Source organism: Ursus americanus, chromosome 17 (genome assembly GCF_024610735.1).
Source record: "Ursus americanus isolate L20-20 chromosome 17, mUrsAme1.1.p, whole genome shotgun sequence".
Lineage (NCBI taxonomy): Eukaryota > Metazoa > Chordata > Mammalia > Carnivora > Ursidae > Ursus > Ursus americanus.
In genome coordinates this window covers 41076377-41100786 of record NC_142143.1, presented here as the reverse complement: position 1 = coordinate 41100786, position 24410 = coordinate 41076377, and the positions used below count along the sequence as shown (strand labels likewise).

Below are 24410 nucleotides of genomic sequence, written 5' to 3'. Positions count from 1 at the left end.
TGCCAGGTCATGAGATACTACAGCTAGCATGTAATGAATATTGCTGACTAACAGATTCAAATCTTACCACATTATCTTTATTGCTACCATAAAAACTGCACTTACTCCCACTCCTCTCATTTTTTAAGGATGATTATTTCCAATTGCAATTATCACCACTTCTTTCTTGGTTAGTGACATTAATGGCTATTATTTGCTTACACCAAATCAGAACATAAAGGAAAGCGAAGACTAAATCGATCAAATCCATTCCATAATCAAGGAAAGAGGAAAAGTTTTAGTATTTAACCTCCGCAGGTGAGGACCAAGTTTATCCTGGGGCCCAGGTGATAACAGACCCAAGTATCTAAATGAACCTAGCATCATTCTTAATTTCATAGTAATTGTACATCCACTCCCCACAAAGTTAAGATTACGCATCAATACACCTGCAAAGTACAACTAACGCTCCGCCCTCGTCCTATCTTAGATTCCAGGGACTGGGGTGGGACACACGGGACAGCCAACCTGACTTGACCCAATAAGCTGGGTAAACAGCAGCTCCACGGTGGGAAGGATGAAAAAGGTACCAACTGGGGCAATTCCACCGAGACCCTCCTGAGACTGCTGGAAAGGCACAGCTCCTGGTAGACTCCAGCAAGCCCAAGCCCGCGGCTGCACGTTGCCTAGCAACAGGCGTCCCCACGCTGGGCTTCCAAACACTTTCCCACTTCCACGGAAGAGAAGATCATCGGCCCAAATCTCTCATTCCCTCCACGCTACCTCCTGCCCCACGCTGTGTAGGGTCGTACCTCCGCCAACCCCCGCTACGCACTGCGAGCTACTCCGCAGGTCTACTCACCCGAGGGCGGTGCTGAAATCCTTGCAGCGGCCTCTGAGCCTCATCCGGGGACTAGTTCCGGGGCGCCTCTAAATCCTGGCGGGGATCTGGAAGAAGACTCACTCATCTGGGCTGCTTCTGCTCAGAGAGAGAGAGCCAAAGCCTGGCCCGGATCCAGACGGCTGTTGTATAATTCTCCACTTAAGTGAGCTCTAGTTAACATATTTTATAGAACATCTACCAGGAATTCAAATCCCAGAGAGATATTTTGAGGGGAAAAAATTACGCTGTAATGTCCACTCTCAAGGAGCTTGCAATTATTTAAAAAGACAAGACTACATTATAGTATTATAGAGAGATATATAATTATAGATACATAGATATATAGATGTATAGAGATTTTATAAATGAAAATATCAATACAATGGAAAGGGAATAAGCCTAGGAATCTGGAAATTTCCATTTTATTCTTGGCTCTGCATACAATGTCTTTGGTCATCCATTCCTCATCAATAAAAGGAAAAGTCTGGTGTGAGATATTTCTTGGGTTCCATTCCACTGTAATATGCCTGTAACTTTCCTGAATTACACAGCCAAGCGTCAGACACTCAAAGTCTGAAGCCTAATCCAGTTCTCCAACCAAAGGATCAAGGTTTTTTTCTAATCTAGAGTGTCTTTTCAAAGTTAGCTTCCCTAAAATGTATATATCTAAATTTGCAGGTTGGAGTCAGTTTTGGAGTAAAACTACAAATATGTTTGCAATGCATATAGAGTAATCACTCCTTCTATTTCTTCCCTACATAAAATTCATCCACCCATTCTCCCCACACAGAAAGAAAAGCAAAACTGGAAAAAGAAAGTAAAAATGGGGGCGCCTGGGTGGCACAGCGGTTAAGCGTCTGCCTTCGGCTCAGGGCGTGATCCCGGCGTTCTGGGATCGAGCCCCACATCAGGCTCCTCGGCTGTGAGCCTGCTTCTTCCTCTCCCACTCCCCCTGCTTGTGTTCCCTCTCTCGCTGGCTATCTCTATCTCTGTCGAATAAATAAATAAAATCTTTAAAAAAAAAAAAAAAAAAAAAAAAAAGAAAGTAAAAATGAAACAAAAGACTCAACTTCAACTTTTAAAAAGCTTTTAAAGAACTTAAATAATTCTAGTGCCCACTAACTTTGCCCATTCCATAAATAAATATTCAAGAAAATAACATGAGGACATATCCTTGTCTGTTCCTGGCACTTAGGCTTAGTACACCTAAATTGTTTCAGTATTTCTGAATATAGTCCTCTAAGCCATTAGGAATATAGTCCAAAAAACACATTTATACAATCCAGACATTGTGTAAAAACACGTATTACAAAAGCAGTAATATTGGATTATTACTGATTATATGTAGAGAGGAGAAAAACATTTTCCTTCTACCCTTTGACGTCTTCCAGCTGGTTTAAGAATTAAACTGACACAAGATAAACTCAAGGGGAAAAGACAAGGTATGTGCACACAGAGTCCCAATAATGAAATTGAGACCTAAAGAAATGACCAAAGTAGGCAGTTTTTATACTTTTTGGACAAAGAGACAATACATCTGTGAGGAATTGATGAAACAAAGAAAACTTAACTTTGGGACTTTAGTAAATTATTCTAAACAGAATTTGGGCTGGGATAATATATTAGTAAAAAGTAGCAAGGGTTGTTTATACAGCCTTCTGGGCTCTAAATTTCCTCCCTGATGATAAGGATGTCTCTTACCTCCTGATATAGGAAAGGTACTTTCACATGGAAGATTTATTTCTTGCTTTCTGGAGACAAAGCAGGGAGCAGGTCAGAGTGTTCTTTTGCATTGGCTGTTCCTTAAGTAACTTTTGTTCAAAATAATCATAACAAAGCGGCACATTTTGGGGTGGCCTGCCTTTGGCCTGTACATATAAATTGTACTTTTTTGCCAATTTTCAAAACAATTAATCACGAAAGTTCTGTTGTTATTACAGCCAATTAATTTCTTCATACACCAAACAATACTAAATTAGCCATGTGTTAACCTAGATTATTTGCAGATCTAAAATAATCTGCATTTGAAGGTCAGCAAATATCCATTGATCACCTACTATCTGCAAATATATCCAGTGTTAGAAAAAGTAAAGTATATAAGCCAACTTAGTATTTATTGCCTTTCAAACTGAGTCTAAAATATCTATTGAGCCTCTAGTATGTATATGATGCATAAAATAGTTTCTAAAGAAGCTTACAATTGTATATGATATTATTAGAGAGTTAGGAGTGCTCATTCCCTCATTAATAAATATTCATTGAGGGCATAAGTGTTCAGTAGCTGTTCCAGGGGCTATAGATATAGCAATAAAGCCAATAAAACCATGGTTTCACTGAAAGTTAAAATCTGAGGCGACAAACATTAGATAAATAAATAATATCATCTCAGGTAGCAATTAATGTGAAGGAAAATACAACCAGTTACTGGGTAGACACTGACAGAAGGGATACGCTGTAGGACCACGTATGGCTTTGCTGAGGGGAATTCTGCCGACAAAGGGAATAGCGAGTGCAAAAGGCTTGGGGATAGAGCATTCTTGTCAAGCAGGGGGATGTGGCTGAGGCCTGTGCGCCAGTGGAGAATGTAGACTAGGGGGCAGAGATTAGCCATGATGAGATTAAATCATGCCTGGTGGACCAAACCTAGGATTTTGGATCTTTTAGGTATGACAGGAAGTCATCAGAAGGTTCTGAAAAGAGGGAAGGCTGTTATATTGTGATTTATCATAAGAAATATATATTTGATCTTCGTCCTTGTTTCTGGCATGGAGCTCCTAAAACCCTTCAAATTTTCCTAAACGCTTAAAGCAAGGAAACTTCTTTTGTTATCTTAATGAGGTGACTCTTAGAAAGCACCTGAGGATGGAGGCCCAACCCTGTGATTAGAGTCGGAAGTTGGAAGGCCTCGGAGGAGGTGACAGGGGCTAGAGGTTGAATTCATCAACCATGGTCAAGGAGTTAATCAATCACACCTTTGTGGTGAACTCTCTAAAAGTACTCCCAAAGGACAGGGTTCCCAGAGCATTCTGTTTCCAGAGTGCAACATAGAAATTCTGCCTGAGTTTCTAGCCTTCAGACTCAAGACTACAACATCAACTCTTAAGCCAATCTTTAGCCTGTCACCTTGCCCTACAGATTTTAGGCTTGCCAGTTCCTACAATAGTGGGAGTCAGTTTCTTCAGAATCTGTATGTATGTACCTGTGTGTGTACAAGGGAGTGGGGTGGGAGTATATGTCTATTAGTTCTGTTTTTCTGGATAACTCTGACTACTACAGAAAGAAAAAGAGAAATAAAGTAATAATATATAGGACCATGAGGTGATGATTTAATGATTAGATTTAATGATTAGATTCCTTCTAATTGGAGGACTTCATGAAAGGAACTCATGATTGGAGTCTTAGAAGATTCATTTATTAGTTTGTTCGTCAAATACTGAACTCTTTTGAGATGCTGGGGATACAGGAGTAAAAATAATAATAAGCAACCCCTGCCTCATGGGGCTTACATTCATTTGAAGGGAGATATGAAAATGTAAATAAATTGTATATGATATGAGGATAAGGGTTAGGGGAAAATAGAAGGCAGAAAAAGGACAATAGGAAGTGATAGGTGTAGGATGGGTAATGTAAAATACCACTGTGAGGTATTTTGAAAAGATGACATTTGAGCAAATATTTGAAAGATAGAAACTAGCCATGTAGCTTTCTGGGAGAAAGAGTTCTAGGCAAAAGAAGTGAGCAATGCCCTGAGATAGCAGCACTGTCACTTTTTTAAGGAACATTAAAGGGGCCAGAGTATCTGAAGGAGAGAAAAGGAAGGGAAGAGAAGTACGTGAGATCAGAAAAGGGCCTTCTTGGTTAGGGCCTTGAAGATAATAGTGAGGATAGCCTTGGGATTTTGTTTTAACTGCCATGGGAAGCCATCGATTGGAAGGTTTTAAGCAGAGGAGTGACGTGACTTACATTTAATAGGATCATTTTGGATGCTGTGTTGAGAATTAGTATTTAAATATTTGAATATGAACATAAATATACATAGAGACAATAGAATGAGGTTCTAGAAATGCTCAAAAAGTTGTTTTCCCTCTACTGGTTTGGTATTCCTATTTTTTAGTAGTGATTCTTAAATGTTTAACACGTATGCATCACTTAACAAAGTCAAAATTACTCCATATTTCTACTCTTCCCCAGGAATACAAGGACATTAGAATAGTTCAACTATAATCACTAAGCTCTCCCATCTTCCATGTGATTTTTGCCAAGTATTATAGTTCCATCCTGTATTGAAACTCCTTCTTCCTTGAACACTCTTCCTCCAACAACCACATACTTTCCTCTTGCATCCCCTTCAAGTATTTGCTCAAAAGTCGCCTTCTCAAAGACATCCACACTGATCACCCTATTTGAAATCACAACCTGCCACCCTCACCTCCACACCCACCCCAGTGCTCCCAATCTCCTTAGCCTGATTTATTTTTTCCATACATATTATCGGGTTTATCAGGCTATAAAATTTATTTATTATGTTTATCATTTATTCTCTGTCTCCCTTCACTAGAATTCCAGAAAGGCAGATTGCTTTATTTCTTATGGTTGTAATCCCATGCATCAGGAATAACGCCTAGAACATAACAGACACTCCAAGTATTTAAGTATGCTAAAGATTATATACAATCACTCTGACTGCTGTCCTGAGAATAAACTATAGAAGGTTAGGAGCAGGAGCAGGGACCTCCACCAGGAAGCCATTGCAATTATCCATGAAATCAAGGAGTGTCATTTCAAATGCTGAGCAGTGATCAAGTTCTGAAAATATAAAGACAAAGACAACAGAATTTGCTAAGGGACCAAAGCCTCCAAAGTTTGGGGCCTGAGCAATCAAAAAGATGAAGCTGTCATTAACTGAGATAGGGAAATTGTGGAAGGATCCAGATTGGGGTTGGGCTATGAAAAGCTCAGTTTGGACTGTGTTAAGTAATGCTCAAGTCACATACATTGCAGTTCTCCATCAGCAGAGGCAGACAAATATTTTCTCCACTACTCAATAGAATTTCCATTAGGATCCTTGTATTTTTCCCCCATTTTATAATTTAATTTTCTGCTTTCTTTTTTTTTTCAAGATTTTATTTTAAGTAATCTCTATACCCAACATGGGGCTTGAACTCATGACCCCAAGATCAAGAGTCATATGCTCCACCGACTGAGCCAGCGAGGCACCCCCTAATTTTCTATTTTCTATTTAAAAATGGTAACCAGTTGCATCAAAGTTTTTTTTTAGTGAAAAGATTTATTGACTAGAATATTCAGTAGCTATAAATATAAATTTACTTGAATTAAATGGCATTGTAAACAACCTCAGATCATCAAATAAAGATATTTATTTGAAACACAGAAATACTGGAAAATGTCTTTTAATGTCACACACACAAAAATGCTGGTTTATTATTAAATAACAACTGATGTAATGTATTTAAGACATTAAGCCAAATGAAGTTGGTTGATATTGCAATGTAGATAAAATAAGATCAAATGTACTCTGCCCTAGTCTTTAGAATGCCCACTAAAGCAATCCTTTCTCAGAAGTTTACTAGTAACCAAACCATAGGTTTGTTCCAAACTCAAGTATCAAGCATGTGAGATTTCGTCCAGAGGAACCACTTAGCTACACCTCTCTGTTTTTATCTTTCTAGGCAGTCTGTCTCCAAATGAGAAAACAAATGCAAATTACTAAATTATTATATGTTTGGCAAAGTAATAATCACACTATATGGAGTATAGAAAATGCCTATTCTTGCTTTATTACCAGTTTCTGGAGATACGGGCAGTATGATGCTGCAGTTTATTTAAAACAATAAAACTATATATGAAAGCTGAGTCTGTGTTACTAATATAAAGGGTTTTGTACAGGCCCCGTCCGTTTTCAGCATCTAATACATGTTGCCTTTTTACATGACGCTGTGCCGCCTCCATGTGGCGATCTGGATTGCAATTCAGGGGCCCTCCGCAGTGGTTCTGGATTGGATTCGCAGAAAGGCTGCTGGACGGCTGAAACTCTCCACCAGAGGGCGACTCAAACTTTTCTCCTGTAGCCCAGGGCTTTGTGATGGGCTAATCCTGCTGTTTGTGCTGCCTCGGTTCTGGCCCTGCCCTCTGGCAGCCAGCCCGCTGAGCATCCCCGTGCTGAGCTCGAGCTTGTGCAGGAGGAGGGAGCCGGCAGAGAGCGTGGTCCCCAGGGGCCAAGGAAGACTGGCTGGCCGAGCCGTTACTGGTCCACGCAGTCAGAGCATCCTCTGCATCCCGCCATGGTTCTGAGGAAAAAATTGAGTTGCTTATGGACGTTAGGTCTCTGTCTGGTAGCCAGTAAATCGTCTGTTAAAGTCCCCTCTATCACAGACCGGAGTTTTAAAGACCAGTGCGTCAAGGCTCATAACGAAATGCGTGGCAAAGTGTGGCCCCCCGCGGCTGACATGAAACACATGGTGAGAAAGGACGGGGCTGGGATCTTATTTCTCTAGTTCATCCTGAAGTATCTGGGCGGTAAATTTGATGTACTCATTTGTATGAATTCAATCCAGATCTTCAGCATGCAGTTAGGAATCACGCCTTAGTCGGTCTATATTCCAGGGTAGTGATAGGAGTGGACGAAAAAGGAAAACTTGAAGCTGTATCTTGCCAAGGCTTAGCTCCCTTTAAGGGGGTAGGGGTAGAAAGATGGCGATGGGGATGGAGGTGGGGGGAAGGAGAGGGGTGGGGGTGGAGGGTGGCGGGCCGGAAGGGCAGTGTTTGGGAGTTGTTTGGTCTTCACCACTAAGGCTTAATAAATGTACTTCGCAACTTCTCAAAGCTTTCCCCACCCCTCTCCCACTAGCACTTCCCAAATCGCACAACCAAGATATTTCATATAAAAGAAATAGCACAGGGATGGAGATTCTCTTTGTCCTCTCACCTGATTTTACATTTTATGAACTCTAGGTTGGAACAGTACTACATGTGTAATATTCATTTTTAAGAAATGTTCTACAAGGATGTAAATAATGAAATCAACACTTGAATAATATCAGATTGTCATTTCCATGAAAAATAATAAATATGTGAAGTTTAATTCCAAAAACATTGAACTGATGGTGTCTTTTGCAGACTTCCATCATATAGACATTAAGGCAAAAAGAGTACTCTACTGAAGAATGACCATAAAAAATATTGGATTATTAAAACAAACCATAGAATTTATAATTTTTAAATAAATGCTGGACTATAAATTTTATCACTAGAAATTTCCCTTGCGTTTTTCTTGCATGTAGATTTATCATTACGAAATTATGAGCATACATGTTGACAGCATCGTTTTGCTTGTGTGCTATGCAGTTGTAGCTACATTGTAAAGCATCTGTTCCAGCGTTCTCCCTTTCTAGCCAACAGAAAATGAAATGGAAGTATTATAAAATCACTATTCAGGCACTAAAATTCAAAACTGCACTATTCTGCTACATGGGAAAACATTCTTTTTGAGGGGGAAGAGGTTTCAACAATGTTTGGGAAACACTGGATTAAACAAAAATAAACTGATCTCTTTAATGCAGAATTGTTAAAATATTTTAATATGTAATATATACTTTAATCTCCAGTAAGTTAGGGTGGTCAATGACATGGATTTGCTATACATCATTGCCTCCATACTTATTTGAATATCTTTTTTAAGGATTATCTTATGTCATTAAAATGCTATTTAAATATATATACATATATATTTGTGTGTGTATATGTAAATATATACATCCTACATATATATGTAAATGCATATGTAAATTTATGTGCAAATATATGTAAACACATACACATTTTATATAAGCACCTGTGTATGCTAATGTTCTCCAAAGGAAGCAATAAAGGGATATACATATTAATTTAAATTTAAATACCTAGCTGCTGGAGACTGAAGAAAAGACTAGGGTGGAGAAGACATGAATGGAAACAAGCCTTCTTTGCATTTACCTTGTTTTATAGTTTTGAGTTTGTAAACGTGTAGAAGCTTTTGTTATTTTTGCCCTTTACATTTTCTGGTGCTCTTCATTTCTTTGTGCAGATCCATATTTCCACCTGGTATCATTTTCCTTCTGCCTAAATGGCATTAACATTTCTTATACTTTAGTCTGTTGATTTTCATCCTATCAATTTTTATATTATAAAAGTCTTTGTTTCTCCTTAATCTTTTTTCTATCATGCAATTTTATTAACTGTATATTTTTCCCAGTCGAACTGAGAAATAAGTGACAAACATCACGGTATAATTTTAAGGCATACAGCATGAGGGCTTGTTTACATATATTGTGAAATGATTGCCACAATAGGTTCGGTAATGTCCATCTTCTCATATAGATACAATTACCCCCCCAAAAAAAAGAATGAAAAAAAGGATAAAAATTCCTCCTTGTAATGAGAACTCCTAGGATTTACTCTCTTTTCCTATATATCATACAGCAGTGTTAGCCATAATCATCATTGATGTGATGTGGGCCAGGAGGGAATGATCAAGAAAGAAATCTTGAAACGTTTTCGGCGCAAAAAGGGATTTTTAGTAAAGCACAGGGCCAGGAGCCATGGGCAGAAAAAGCTGCACTGGGATTGTTAGGAGCAACTGATTATAGACTTTTAAATTGGGGAGGGGGCTAAAGACAAAAAAAAGTTTCCAAAAGGATTTGCATATGTCGAAGAGGACATACAGGATCCTGGAGGTCTGGTTATTGTCAAGCTAAGGTTACTTTTTGCCGCTATCAAAGCATTAACATTAAAACAGTTGCAAATGGGGCACCTGGGTGGCTCAGTGGGTTAAGTGTCTGCTTTCCTGATCCTGTCATGATCTCAGAGTCCTGGGATTGAGCCCCGGGTAGTGGCTTCCTGCTCGGTGGGGAGCCTGCTTCTGCCTCAGCCTCTGCTCCTCCCCCAGCTTGTGCTCTCTCTCAAACAAAATCTTTAAAAAAAAATGAAAATAAATAAAACAGTGTGATTGTGAGTTTTTTGAGGAATGTCATACTCTGCGTGTCTCAAGTATTTGTCAATGGGCTGCAGGTTGTAAGGAAATTTAATTTTATCCACATTTCTTTTGCTTTCATTCTCCTCATCAATCATGTTGTACATTATATGGATAGTACTTATTTATCTTATAATGGGAAATTTGTATCTTTGGACACCTTTCCATCTCCTTAATTTTTACTAGATATTAGCACCGTGTGTAGAATTCTAAATTGAACTTTAAAGATGTTGCTGCACTGTCTTCTTTCTTCTCATACGTTATTTGTGATGAGAAACTGGCTGGATCATTTTATTGGTTTCCATGTATATCATATGCATTTTTCCTTTGGCGGCTTTTAAGAATTTCTCTTTATCCTTGGTGTTGAGTAATCTGATATGCCCTGGTATTACAATGTTCATGTTTCCTGGAGTTCACTGAACTTTTTGGATCTGCCAGTTTTAATCAAAAGAGAAAAATTTGAGTCATTGTCTACTAAAATATTAGAGACTCCAATTATATCTACATTATACCACTTGAAGTTTCCCACAGTTCACTGATGCTCTTTTATTCTTTTTCTCAGTCTTGCTTTGTCTACTAATTTTAACATCTGTGTCAGTCCTGGTTTGATTTTCATTGATTGATTTTTCTTCTCATTTGGAATTGTATTTTCTTGCATCTCTGTATGCAGATAATTTCTTATCAGATGCCAGATACTGCTAATTTTACTTTGTTGGGTGATGGTTATTTTTGGATTTCTATAAATATTCTGGACTTTTTTTCCTGTCATACATTCATGTTACCTGGCATTTTGACCCATTTGAGTCTTGTTTTTAAGATTTGTTGGGCAGGAAAAAAAACGGTGGTTTAGGCTAGGGATAAATATCTCCCACAATTAAGCCAAGATTCTTCTGAGTACTCTACACAGTTCCCAAGATTATGAGGTTTTTCCAGTCTGGCTAGAGAGAAGAGGCACTATTCCCAGGACTGAGTGAGCATTAGGTAATATTTCTCTTACCTTTTTGAGTGATTCATTCCCTGACCTTGGGTAGGTTCCTCACATACATGTGCTAATCAGTACTTTGCTAAATACTCCAGCAGGACCCTCTGAACATCTTCAGAATTCTCTCTCCATGCCGATCTCTCTTTCCTGGGAATTCTTTATGGTCTGAAAATTCTCATTCTCTCAAGGGAGTAAGCTGAGGATTACCTTATTAGTTTCCCTACTCTCAGGGAGCACTGGCCTCTTTCGCCTGATGTTATGTGTGCTGACACCTGCTTTTCCACATATTCTGTTTTTTCAAGTGGGAAGGTAAATCTGGTCCTGCTACTCCATCTTGGCCAGAAGCAGAAGTGCTAACTAATGGAAGCGGAAGTGCTAACTGTTGGCTGAGTCTTCAACAGGAGATTCTCCTGTCTTCCACTACTGATCATCCAGGAAAACTAAGCACCTCATTTCTCATGTCAATTTCTATATTTATCAGGGGCACCTGGCTGGCCAAGAGCATGTGGCTCTTGATCTTGGGGTCATGAGTTCAAGCCTCACATTGGGTATAGAGATTATTACTTAAACTTAAAAAAATGTTTTTTCTATATATATCAAAAAACGGTGGACTATGATGTTAACAAATAAATCCTGAAAGCTTGGAGGCCTTTTTTTCCCACTTTTTTATTGATATATACTATTATATTAAAATGTACATGATTCGATATATGTATATATGGTGAAATGATTACCACAAGTTTAGTTAACGTCCATCACCTCACATAGTTAACAATTTCTTTTTCGTATGATGAGAATGTTTAAGATCTAATTGCTTAGCAACTTTCAAATATACAATACAGTATGGTTAGGTATAATCACATCATCATGCTTTATTGTACATCCCCAGAATTTATTTGCCTTAAACCTGGAAGTTTGCACCTTTTGACCTCCTTCACAATTTCACCCACCCCCGTCTCCAGGAACCACCAATCTGTTCTCTATGAGTTGTTTTTTTAGATTCCACATATAAGTGAGATCATACAGTATTTGTCTTTCACTATCTGACTCATTTCACTTAGCATAATTCTTTTGACAATATAGGTTTAGTATCTCCCTCACACAAAGTCCAATACTGGTTGGACCATTCTCTGTATCACCTCTTCTTCGTACAATGCCATAGGCTGCTTATATCTTGGATCCATCAGGCCAACAAATGTTTTATCAGAGTCACCACTGAGAAAGCTAGAAGATTGTATAGGTATTTGTAAAATCAGACCTGAAGGTGCTATATGTCACTCCCACTCATATCCCTCTGGCCAGAATTAGTCTGATAATCCTAACATGCTTGCATTAAATGTCTCAAGCCCAGACTGTTTTTATGATCATCAGGTATGTATGTATGTACGTACATATTTATTTATTCTTTATTCCTTCCCTCCCATAAATAGAACAATTCAAGGCCTCCTCTAAGAGATAAAGCCCAATATCTTATTCAGTTATTGACACAGTCTTAAATCTCTGAGTTGTATGCAACAACCCAACAAGGTTGGTTGTGGATACTCTTGGCCTAGTGACTGTGTCTGTCCTCCACACAAACAATATTCAATGGCAGTGCAAGACAAGACAACCATAACAAACACTTCTATTCAGAAGGTGGAAGAATGGGAGCCACACAGTAATCATTGGTTCAGAATGATTCTGCAATCTTTAGATAGGAGATAGTACGAAGACCTACTATACTGGGGGCCAGAAAATTTTTTTTTGATTAGAGGAGGTAGGAGTTCCCTTGTCTATTATTTTCTGTGGTACCTATCTTCTCCCTCTAAAATGTTCTTCCTTATCCATCATCCTCCTAGGCTAACTTGAATTGGGCATTGGGAAATACGCCATCTTTGAGCCATAGCCTTCTCAGACTGCTTTCTGCCCATGGAAGGTTAAGGTCAATGGTCATTTAAAGTATCCAACATTCACAGGCTTTTTTCATAACAGGTTTCCAATATCTTTGGAAATACATTTGTCTCAAAAACTCTTAAGGTCTTTCAGCTGTATGCCTCCAATCAGTTCCAAATACCAATACCCACACTTAAAGTACCAGTTAGAGAAATTTTCAAGTCTTGTCTTTGTTTTCTCACTGTGATGCTTTTCCTGTTCGTCTTAATACCAGTTTTCTTGAAATGTGAGTTTTGGGGAAATGGATATACCCTAATCTGTTCATTTGCTGAGGCACTTTTTAATCAATTAAGAGGATTTCCTTGGTGTCATATACTTCATCTCTTTGTCCTGAGCTTTTCTAATCACATGAAAGTCTTAGAACATGTCTCTCAATGACTTTTTAACATCTCATATCTTATTATATGCTATATAGAAGCAGTTTCTTTCCTATGTCTCAAAAGCCCCACATTTTTTTTTTTTAAGATTTTATTTATTTATTCGAGAGGGAGAGGGAGGTAGAGAGCACAAGCAGGGGGAACAGCAGAGGCAGAGGAAGAAGCAGGCTCCCCACTGAGCAAGGAGCCCATTGCAGGGCTTGATTCCAGGACCCTGGTATCATGACCTGAGCCAAAAGCAGACGCTTAACTGACTGAGCCACCCAGGCATCCCAAAAGCCCTACATTTCTTGATTCTACCTTTTATTTCTGCTTCCAAGCTGGCCAGTTCTTTTACTCCTAAAATAATCTTGCTGAACACACACTACAACCAACAAACACTATTTCTTTGTTTTCCAATCTCTGCTTAGAGCTTCAAGTTCAATGGGCTCATGGTCTCCCTTCTGAGTTACAGATCACATTTTTTCAGATGTTCTGGCCCTGAATCACATGGATTCCTGCCCCTTGTGTAAGTTTCCTCGCTGTTTGCCAGCTAACTATTAAATTCCCCAAATGATTCAGGCAAGCTTACCATCATTTTTGGGCTAGAGGAAGCATAAAAATGGAAGCCTACAGTCTCATTGTTTGCTCAGTAATTAAATCTTTATTTAGTAAAGATTGTGTGGTTTCAGGGATTTCACCTAACTTGTCCAGATCTGGATTCGATCAGAATAATTTTGCTCATTTTCATTGATGTTATCAGTAACTAAATTTGCATTTCTTCTGAAATAATTGAAATGCTCTTAAAATTAAAAGGCAAAGTTATAATGGATGAATAACAATTTAAGTATTTAAAAAACTTTTTTGAAAATTTAAGTCTTTTTGTATATTTTTATCAACATAAAATTATTCATCATTCTAGTGTTCATGTCCATCTAGTGGTCATTTTATAATACACTGTGTCTGGGGGGGTGTAATATGTGACGTCCTATAAAATCTGGGCCCAGAGCTGGGATCCTTCCTACCTAGGTCTCAGGGTGGTTTGATTAGATTTTTATTGTGGCTTCACTCCACTTCTAGAAGTAAGTTTTATGAGGCTAGACTAGGCTATGGTATAAAATAAACCCTGAAATGTCAGTGGCTTAACGAAGTTTAATTCTTTACTGGCACAAGTTGTAGAGAAGGTGAGTTAGGATTCAACCTCTCTTGGGGGCAGAAGGGCGAGCCCCCTACCCCAGCTAGCTCATTAACAGGCAGTATGACAAGAGTTCCCAAAGTCGTTCATTAAATAATTGCTTTACCAATGTAAAGAATAAATATCTACTGATGCTATTCTAAAGTAAGAGGTTTAGCACCATCTTATTTTCTTCTCATTTCTTCCCCATATATTTGTTGAATTAATATGACTTTTATATTCAGATTGCTGTTCTTCTTAATTGCAAATGTTTGTTATGCTAGAAGTGATTAATAATAACACAAATAAATTTTAATATAGCAAGTGTTGGTGAGGTTGTAGAGAAATTGGAACCATTGTACACTGTTGGTGGGTATGTAAAATTGCGCTGCAGCTATGGAAAACAATATGGAGATTATTCAAAAAATTACACTAGAACTACCATAAGATCCAGAAATCCCACTTCTGGGTATATATCCAAAAAAACTGAAATCAGGATCATGAAGAGATATCTACACTTCCATGTTCACTGCAGCACTATTCACAATAGCCAAGATATAGAAGCAATCCAAGGGTCCATCAGCAGATGAATGGGAAAGGAAAATGTGGTATATACATGCTATGGGACATTATTCAGCCTTAAGAAAAGAAGGAAATCCTGCCATCTGTGAGATAAGTCTGTCACAGAAGGACAGATGCTGCTGCATGGTTCCACATTTGAGGTATCTAAAATAGTCAAACTCATAGAAGCAGAAAATACAATAGTAGTTGTCAGGGGCTGGGAGGTGAGGTGGTTGGGGAATTGGGGAATTATTTTTCAAAGGGTATACAGTTTTGGTTATGTTAGATGAGTAAGTTCTAGAGATCTGCTATATAGCATAGTGCCTATAGTTAACAATATGTTATGGGGCACTCCAAAATTTGTGAAGAAGGTAGGTCTCATGTTAAATATTCTTACCACAAAAACAAACAACACCAAAGGGACATAAGAAACTCTAGGAGATTTCTAGACATGATGTCTATTATCTGGATTACAGTGATGGTATCATAGGTGTTTGCATAAGTCCAAACTCATCAAATTGGACACATTAAATATGTAAAATTATTTCTATATCAATGATAACTCAATAAATCTGATTTTTTCAGTATTATTTTTGTTATTTGCATCATTTTTCATAATCCTTTCAAGAACTTTGAACATTGACTGTTATACTATTTTTATTACTCAACATCATTCTTTTTATATTACCCATATATAGCAAAAATTCTGCAGTAGCCTACTGACATATCCCAGCATCCTCCTGCCCTCAACCCTATGCACAATATACTGTTTCTTGCCATAGCACAAGTAGAAGCATTATGATTATATAAGCATATTTTTTAAAAGGTAGTGTGGAAACTCTCCATCACATGAAACTATTACAATTCTCTTTTTTAGTTTATATTTTGAAGACTTTCTTAGATTTTCTTATTCCTCTTTATGTAGAGGAGCTTCAGTGATATGGATGTAATTCATAATACAAGGACTTCTGATCAGAAGAGCTTGCAGCGTGTACTGGAGTATAGGTTAGGCAGAAGGCAGGTGATTGGGCTTTTTAAAATTTATGTCTGTAAGCATGTCAAATTCTTCTATTTACATGTTAAGGCAGGATATTACTCAATAAAACTTTTCCTGAACAGCTAGAGACTTAACAGCAACTAAAGTTAGGTGGAAGTATTGACAGATCTAAGAGGACATTAAAATATTTTTTTCTAGAAAGATGTTTAATTACATTATTCAATCAAGGGAAAGAATGAGTCCCTCGGATTACAGAGTCCCTGGGATTCTAAAATGCAAATAGATTTTTTTAGTTACACATACACCAAGATCATTATAATTTATATATATTATGTGTGTTTGAACTGGCTTGAAATACATGTTTTAAATGCATGTAATTCCTTAGTCATCAGATTTTAATTCCTACTCTTTCAAAGCCATTGTTTGCCATATTATGTGTGTTTGAACTGGCTTGAAATACATGTTTTAAATGCATGTAATTCCTTAGTCATCAGATATTAATTCCTACTCTTTCAAAGCCATTGTTTGCCATTTGTATATTAAGACTAGGTCTTAATTAGAATGAGAGAATAATTTTCTCTTATACCATACTTTGGATAGGGGATGATTTGGTACAAGCTATTCTACATTAGAACTATGTTTTAACTAACATATATATTTTAAATATATACCAGATTTAGGGGCGCCTGGGTGACTCAGTTGGTTAAGCAACTGACTCTTGGTTTCAGCTGAGGTCATGATCTCAGGGTCGTGTGATGGAGCCCTGCATTGGGCTTCACCCTGAGCATGGAGTCAGCTTGAGACTCTCTCCCTCTCCCCCCTGCCCCTTCCCCCACTCGAGTGTTCTCTTTCTCTCTCTCTCAAATAAATAAATAAAATATATAGCATATTTAAAGCTGGGTTTTTGGGTTTTTTTGTTGGGTTTTTTTTTTTTTTTTGTTAGTTGTTTTGTTTTGTTTTCCTGCTTTTAAAATGGAGAAAACGTCCAATGATTCAGACAAAAGACTGGGATTCTCACAGGTGTTAAGAGGAGGTAAAGCTTTCCAGAGTCTATAGCTAAACTGAAATATTTTGGAAAAGGAATGAATTGCATAAAAGCTATAGCTAGGAATATATATATTAAGTGAAAAGGCCTGTCTTGAAAATATTTGTTTGCTATTGCTGATTTCTTGTTTGGTTCTGCAATTATATCTGTCTTACAGTAACTGTGAAAAAAATGGAGGTTCTATATTTGTGGTATCTTATCTCTTCCAAGTATGCATAATTTTTGTGAGTGGGGTATATGAGAACCCATCACTCAGTCTATTCATTTTTTCAGAAGGGTAAATTATGAATCATCCCGTAGGACCTCTAGGACCTGCTGAAGTCTCTCTTGGCTACTGTAAACAAACTTTTCATGTAACTCTTTTTTGTAGTTTGAAGGAATATGAGTGATTAAAGTGTCAAAAAATATAGGAAGTTAACCAATGAAATTAGTAGTATGAATTTAAATCTACGATCTTAAAATGGAAATGAAATGTCATTTATTTTCTCCATTAAATCACCCTAATTGTAATTTTTAGTCCTCACACTGATAAGGGTATTAAAAATGCAATCTTGGGGCGCCTGGGTGGCACAGCGGTTAAGTGTCTGCCTTCGGCTCAGGGCATGATCCCGGCGTTCTGGGATCAAGCCCCACATCAGGCTCCTCTGCTATAAGCCTGCTTCTTCCTCTCCCACTCCCCCTGCTTGTGTTCCCTCTCTCGCTGGCTGTCTCTATCTCTGTCAAATAAATAAATAAAATCTTTAAAATATATATATAAAAAAATAAAAACACAATCTTAAACATTGTAGGGACTCCTTTCCCCCCATTATTATACAAAAAAAACCTTGGGTCTTTGTTCCAAAAGATAGGAGAATCATCTGAATAGTCAAGTCAATAATCATTATTATCCTTCCAAACTAGTCACCACTGGGATGCCAGTATCACTATCCTTCCAGGTTTGGACATGATTCCAGGATAGTTCTATGACACAGAACTCTTGATGGAGGCTGGGAGAACGACGTTAGATATTCTACCTTCCTAGGCTACCAGGCTACCATTCTCTCTGAAATCTTGCTGTATGTTCAAGGCTATGTTCTAATACTGGTAGTAGCCTTTATTTTTAGCTACTTAAGCTTTCTGCCATGCCCACAATTCTTGAGGCAAGGAATTACAGAGAATCTACTACCTGCTGGTAATGTCTTTTTTGGAGCTATGGAGATAGAAATGGGACATATAATGAGCTTAAAAAACTTAAGAAATCATCTTCCTGCCAAGATGAGTAGATTCATTTGTACCATTCCTCCCATTAGGTATAGATTAAAAACCTCAGATATTATATATAAGACAAATATTAGAAGACTCTTAAAGTTGGAAAGAAAAAAAGCAGACAAAGTAGCTAGAGATTCCAAGACTCAAGGAATGACAGGGTGAGTTCCATGTCTTTCCTTTTTGACTCCTGTATATCCTAGACTAGGTATGAAAGAAGCCCAAAACCCAGAAATGCCAACAGATACAGAAAATAAACCTCAAGAAAAGACTGCTCTCTCAGCAAAGAAAAAGAGCAGTCTAGTAAGGAAGAAACTTTTTTTTTTTTAAAGATTTTATTTATTCATTCGACAGAGAGAGAGACAGCCAGCGAGAGAGGGAACACAAGCAGGGAGAGTGGGAGAGGAAGAAGCAGACTCCCAGCGGAAGAGCCTGACGTGGGGCTCGATCCTGCAACACCAGGATCATGCCCTGAGCCGAAGGCAGACGCTTAATGACTGAGCCACCTAGGCGCCCCAAAACTTTTTTTTTTTTTAAACAATAACCATCCTATTCTGGACAAATAACTGGAGGTGAGGAAGGGAAGCAACAACCCTCCTCCTACCTTTTTTTAGCAAAGGCTAAGTGGAGAGCCTAAACTATCATCGTGATGCTAGTAAAGCACCTCTCTCACCTCCTCTCTACAAATATTGTGCCAGAGGAGGCTAAGCGAGGAGGCTTCTAGCCTTCATGAGGCAATAATATGGTGTCCTTTCCCTTCCCAGCCAGGGCAGTATCAGAAGAGGCCAATCATGGAACCTAGATTTTTACTACCACCCAGCAGTAATGAAGTGGCCCTCATAACAACCTCCCCATGGCATCAGTGGAGGCCATGTCAGGACTTCCAGTCGCATAAGATATTGAGGTACCCCTTCCTCTCCTGTGGTATTGGTAGAAGACAAGTAGGGAGCTTAGATTTTCATCCCACCTAGTGGGTGATAAAAAGGGAACCCTTACTCTCCTGGTGGGCTGATGATGTCAGCAAATACAAAAGGGTGGGAAGCCTAGACTTTCATCCACCAATCAAGTGATAAAGAGGTGGTATCCCTTTCCCCCATTGGAAGAGTATTAGTGAAACCCCCTAAAACAGGAGGATTAAATAAAATCTAGAGTCTCATAACATGAAACTCAAAATATCAAGCATGCAATGAAAAACCACTCATCCTACCAAGAACCAGAAAAATCTCCACATGAATGAGAAAACACAACAGATGCCAACACCCAGACAACACAGATATTAGAATTATCTGACAAAAGTTTTAAAGGACTCATCATAAAAATGCTTCAAAGAGCAATTATAAAAATGTTTAAAACAAATGAAAAAATAGAAAAGTCTCAGCAAAGAAATCGAAGTTATAGAGAAGATTTAAATGGGCATTTTACACCTGAAAAATATAATAACCAAAAATAAAAAATTCACTGGATGGAGGTGCCTGACTGGCTCAGTCAGTAGAGCACAAAACTCTTAATCTTGGGGTCATGAGCTTGAGCCCCAAATTGGGTGTGAGATTACTTAAAAAAAAAGAAAACCTAACTCACTGGATGGGCTCAATAGCTGAATGAATATGACAAAAGAAAAAATTAGTAAACTTGAAAATAGAACAATAGAAATTACCAAATCTGAACAACAGAGAGAAAATGGACCGAAGAAAAAAATGCACAGATCATCAGGGATCTATACAGCAAGAACAAAATATGTATTTATGTCATTGGAGTCCCAGAAGGAATGGAGAAAGATGGGGAGGAGCAGAAAAAATATCCTAAGAAACAGTGGCTGAGAACTTCCAAAATTTGGGTCAAGACATGAACAATAAGTCTGAGTGAAGCCCAACTATGATGAGCCCAGAGAAATTCATGCCAAGATACATCATATAATCAAACTTCAGAAAATTTAAGCCAAAGAAAAAAAATTTAAAAGCAGTGGGGAAAAAAACCAATGCATTACCTAAAGAAACACAACAATCTCAATGTCATCAAATTTCTCATCCAAATCCATAGAAGCCCAAAGGAAGGGGCACAATATTTTCTATTTCAAAGAATAGTCAATCAAGAATCCTACCCAAAGAAAATATAGTTCAGGAATTAAGGTGAAATTAAACACTCTCAGATTCAGGAGAGCTAAGATAATTTGTCATAAGCAGACCCACTCTAAAAGCATAGCTAAGAAAATTTCTTCAAACACTAAGACAATGATGAAACAAGACTCTTAGAATATCAGGGATGAAGAAAGAACAAGGCAAAATGTAAAAATATGGGTAAATATAACAAAGTATTCTTCCATTATGTTTTCTAAATTATGTTAGACAGTTGAAGTAAGTTTTATAATGCTGTTTGATATGGTTCTTAATGTATGTAGAAGAAGTATTTAAAACAATTATATTATTGGTGGAGTGAGTGGTAAAGGAACATAAATGAAAGCAATATTTCTATACTTTAGTCAAACAGGTAAAATGCTGACACCAGTAGTTTGTGACAAGTTACAAAAATTATGTAATATCTATAGCAACCATTAAAACATATATATTAAAAAACACTATGGATAAATCAAAGTAGAATTCTAAATAACATTTGAGTAGCTCAAAGAAAGGCAGGAAAAGTGAAACAGGAATGAAAAACAAAGGGATAATAAAAAATAAACAATAAAATGGTAGGATTATGCTTTAACTTATCAATAAGTACATTTAATGTAAATGGTATAAATACATCAATTAAAGACCAGGGAGTATCAGAATGGATTAAAAAAATGTGAGCCAACAATATGCTATAACCAAGAAACTCACTTCAAATATAATGATATAGGTAGATTGAAAGTAAAAGGCTGGAGAAAGACATGGAAAGCAGGAGTGGCTTTATTAATATCAGATACAATAGATTTCAAAGCAAAGAAAAACACCAGAGAACAACATTATATAATGATACAACAATCAATCCATCAAAGAAATTTTAATTAAAAATTTGTATGCCTCAAACAACAGACCTTTAGAATACAGAAAGGAAAAACCAAAAGAACTGAGAGAAGAAACAGAAAAGTTCTCAATTCCATTTGGAAATTTCAACACCCAGCTCAACAAGCAGACAGAAAATCAGCAAGGATGTGGAAGAATTTAATACCATTGACCAACTAGGCTCTAACTACATTTATAGAAAACTCCACTCCATGACTAAGTAATACACATTCTTACAAAGTGGCTGTGGAACATTAACCAAGATTGACCATATCCTGAACCATAAAATGAAAACAACTGAAGACAACTGAAATTTATCTACAGTATATTCTCAGAACACAATGAAATCAAACCAGAAATCTATGGCACAAAGAAAATAAGAAATTCCCTAAACACTTGGAAATTAAACACACATAAATAATCCATGGGTCAAAGAGGAAATCTCAAGGAAAATTTCAAAATACATACTGAAAATACAATATATCAAAACCTAAGCAATACAGCTGTAGCAGTGCTACAGAGGGAAACGTATAGCACTAAATGGCTACATTACAAAGGGGAAAGCTCTTAAATAAATAATCTAGATTCTATCTAAACAAACAAGAAAAAAGCAAAATAAACATGCAGAAGGAAGAAAATAACGGAAGAGGAGAAATCAATGAAGTTGCAAATTAAAATGATAGAAAAAAAATCCATGGAATATATATCTGATTCTTTGAAAAGATTAATAAAAAAGACAATGGCATGAGAGACTATGGACTCTGGGAAACAAACTGAGGGCTTCAGAGGGGAGGGGGTGGGGGAATGGGATAGGCTGGTGATGGGTATTAAGGAGGGCACGTATATGGTGCACTGGGTGTTATACGCAAGTAATGGATCATGGAACTTTACATCAAAAACTAGGGATGTACTGTATGGTGACTAACATAATAAAAAATTATTATAAAAAAAAGACAATGGCACAAATAATCAATATCAGGAATGAATCACGAATATTATTACAGATCCTTCAAAGTGTATACTATGAACAACTCTACAGATTTTTGACATTCATAAGCAAAACAAAAAACAAACAATAAAAAAATTTTTGACCTAAACTTTACACATTATATAAAAATTAGCTCAAAATAAATCACATATTTAAATATAAAACACAAAACTATAAAACTTTTAGAAGGAAAAGTAGAGAAAATCCTCAGGATCTACAGCTATTGAGGCTTCCTAATATGGCAGATTACTTTGATTATACATGACACCAAAACCGCAAGTTATTAAAAAATAGCAAGTTAAACCTCATCAAAATTAAAAACTTTTGCTCTTTAAAATACCTTAATACATATAAAGACAAGCTACAGAACAGCAGAAAATACACACAAACCAGTTATCTCACAAAGAACTGCTCTCTAGAATATATAAGGAACCCTCAAAACTCAATATTAAAAAAAAAAAAAGAAAACGAACAAAAGACTGAAGAGACATTTCACTACAAGGACGCACAAATGGAAAATAAGTGCATGAAAATATGTTCACCACATTAGCCATCGGGAAATACAAATTAAAAGCACAATGTAGTATTACTACACACAGATTAGAAAAACTAAAATAAAAAAGTGACAACCTCAAATACTCAAGAGGATGTAGAAAAATTATATCTGCCGTACTTTGCTGGTGGGAATGTAAAATGTAAAATGTTGCAGCCATTCTAGAAAATAGTTTGGTCCTCTTATTCTAAAAAACCACATGTACACTTACCATATGACCCAACAATTGCCCTCTTAGGGTGCTTTTTCCTTTTCCTTTTTTCCCAGAGAAAGGAAAACTGTTACACAAAAACCTGTTCACACATGTTCATTGCAGCTTTATTTGTAATAACCCAAACTGGTAAACATCAAAATTTCCATCAACAGGTGAAGGTTAAACAAACTGTGGTATATCCGTACTGTGGAACACCACTCAGCAGCAAGAAGGAATAAACTATGAACACATGGAACATTATGGACGGATCTCAAGGGAACGATGCTGAGTGAAAAAAAAAAAAAAGCCAATCTCAAAATGGTTACATATTGTGACTGTTTATGTAACATTCTTGAAATGACAAAATTACAGAGATGGTGAACACATTAGTGATTACCAGGAATTAGGGATAAGATGGGGAAGTGAGTGAGTATGACTTTAAAGCATTAGTATGAGGGGTCATTGTGATGATAGTGAAGAGAGAAAATTGACCAGAGCAGGCCCAGGCCCAGGAGGCCCCAGAAGATGGAAAGTTACTAACAATAAGCTAGAGATAACCAGAGGCCCTACTGGGAGCAAGAGATAACCAGACCTTTCTTTTTTTTTTTTTTTTTTTTTTAAGATTTTATTTATTTATTTGACAGAGATAGAGACAGCCAGAGAGAAAGGGAACACAAGCAGGGGGAGTGGGAGAGGAAGAAGCAGGCTCATAGTGGAGGAGCCTGATGTGGGGCTCGATCCCATAACGCCGGGATCACGCCCTGAGCCGAAGGCAGACACTTAACGACTGCGCCACCCAGGCGCCCCTAACCAGCCCTTTCTGCTTCTGACAACAGGCTTCCCGCCACAGGCTCCCTGCACTACTGTTTCCGCCTAAAATAGCCCCCACTCCTCCAGTTTAAACCCACCTACCAGCAGTCAGCATAGCCCTTGGAACCTGACTGCCTACAATCCGCTATAAAAGTCCCGTAACCCCATGGCCCTGGGCCCAGAATTTGTAGCACGAGCTCATCTGGGTCCACTGGCGTAAAATAAATCCAAGTTCTCCTACTTCTCCAAGTATCACCTGATCTCTCACCGTCTGATTCTTATTTTTCTGCAACATTTCAACAGTTTGTTACGCATCTTGATTGTGGGGGTGATTACTTCAATTTACACATGTGATAAGATTGCATTGAACTACACACACACACACAATGAATGCATGTAAAACTACTGAAATCTTAAGGTCTGTTGATTGTACCAATGTCAATTTCTTCATTTTGATATTGTTTTATAGTCACATAAAACATTATCAATAGGGAAACCAAAGTTTGCACAGGACCTCTGTGTACTATTTTTGTAACCTCTTGTGAATCTACAATTAATTTAAAATAAAAATATTTTTTAAAAATTATCTTGCCAGGGGCTGCCTCAGTGGGCAGAGCATGCGACTCTTGATCCTGGGGTTGTAAGTTCAAGCCCCTCATTGGGCAAAAAGTTTACTTAAATTAAAAAAATCATCTTGCCA

The 24410-nt window shown here is 37.5% G+C and overlaps 2 protein-coding genes across 3 annotated transcripts in view; one reads left to right on the top strand and one right to left on the bottom strand.

Annotated features, from left to right (window-relative positions):
- The window catches only part of CAPS2 (calcyphosine 2), a 45870-nt gene extending 44933 nt beyond the window's left edge, over positions 1-937 (bottom strand). The window contains exon 1 of the mRNA XM_087868921.1: positions 842-937. The gene's annotated coding sequence lies outside the window, so the exon portion shown is untranslated. The remainder of the gene's footprint in view (positions 1-841) is intronic.
- Positions 938-7164: 6227 nt separating this feature from the next.
- The window catches only part of GLIPR1L1 (GLIPR1 like 1), a 35398-nt gene continuing 18152 nt past the window's right edge, over positions 7165-24410 (top strand). For both annotated transcript variants that reach the window (XM_045811138.1, XM_087869111.1), the window contains exon 1: positions 7165-7341. In XM_045811138.1, coding sequence (XP_045667094.1) covers positions 7165-7341 — 177 coding nt within the window. The remainder of the gene's footprint in view (positions 7342-24410) is intronic.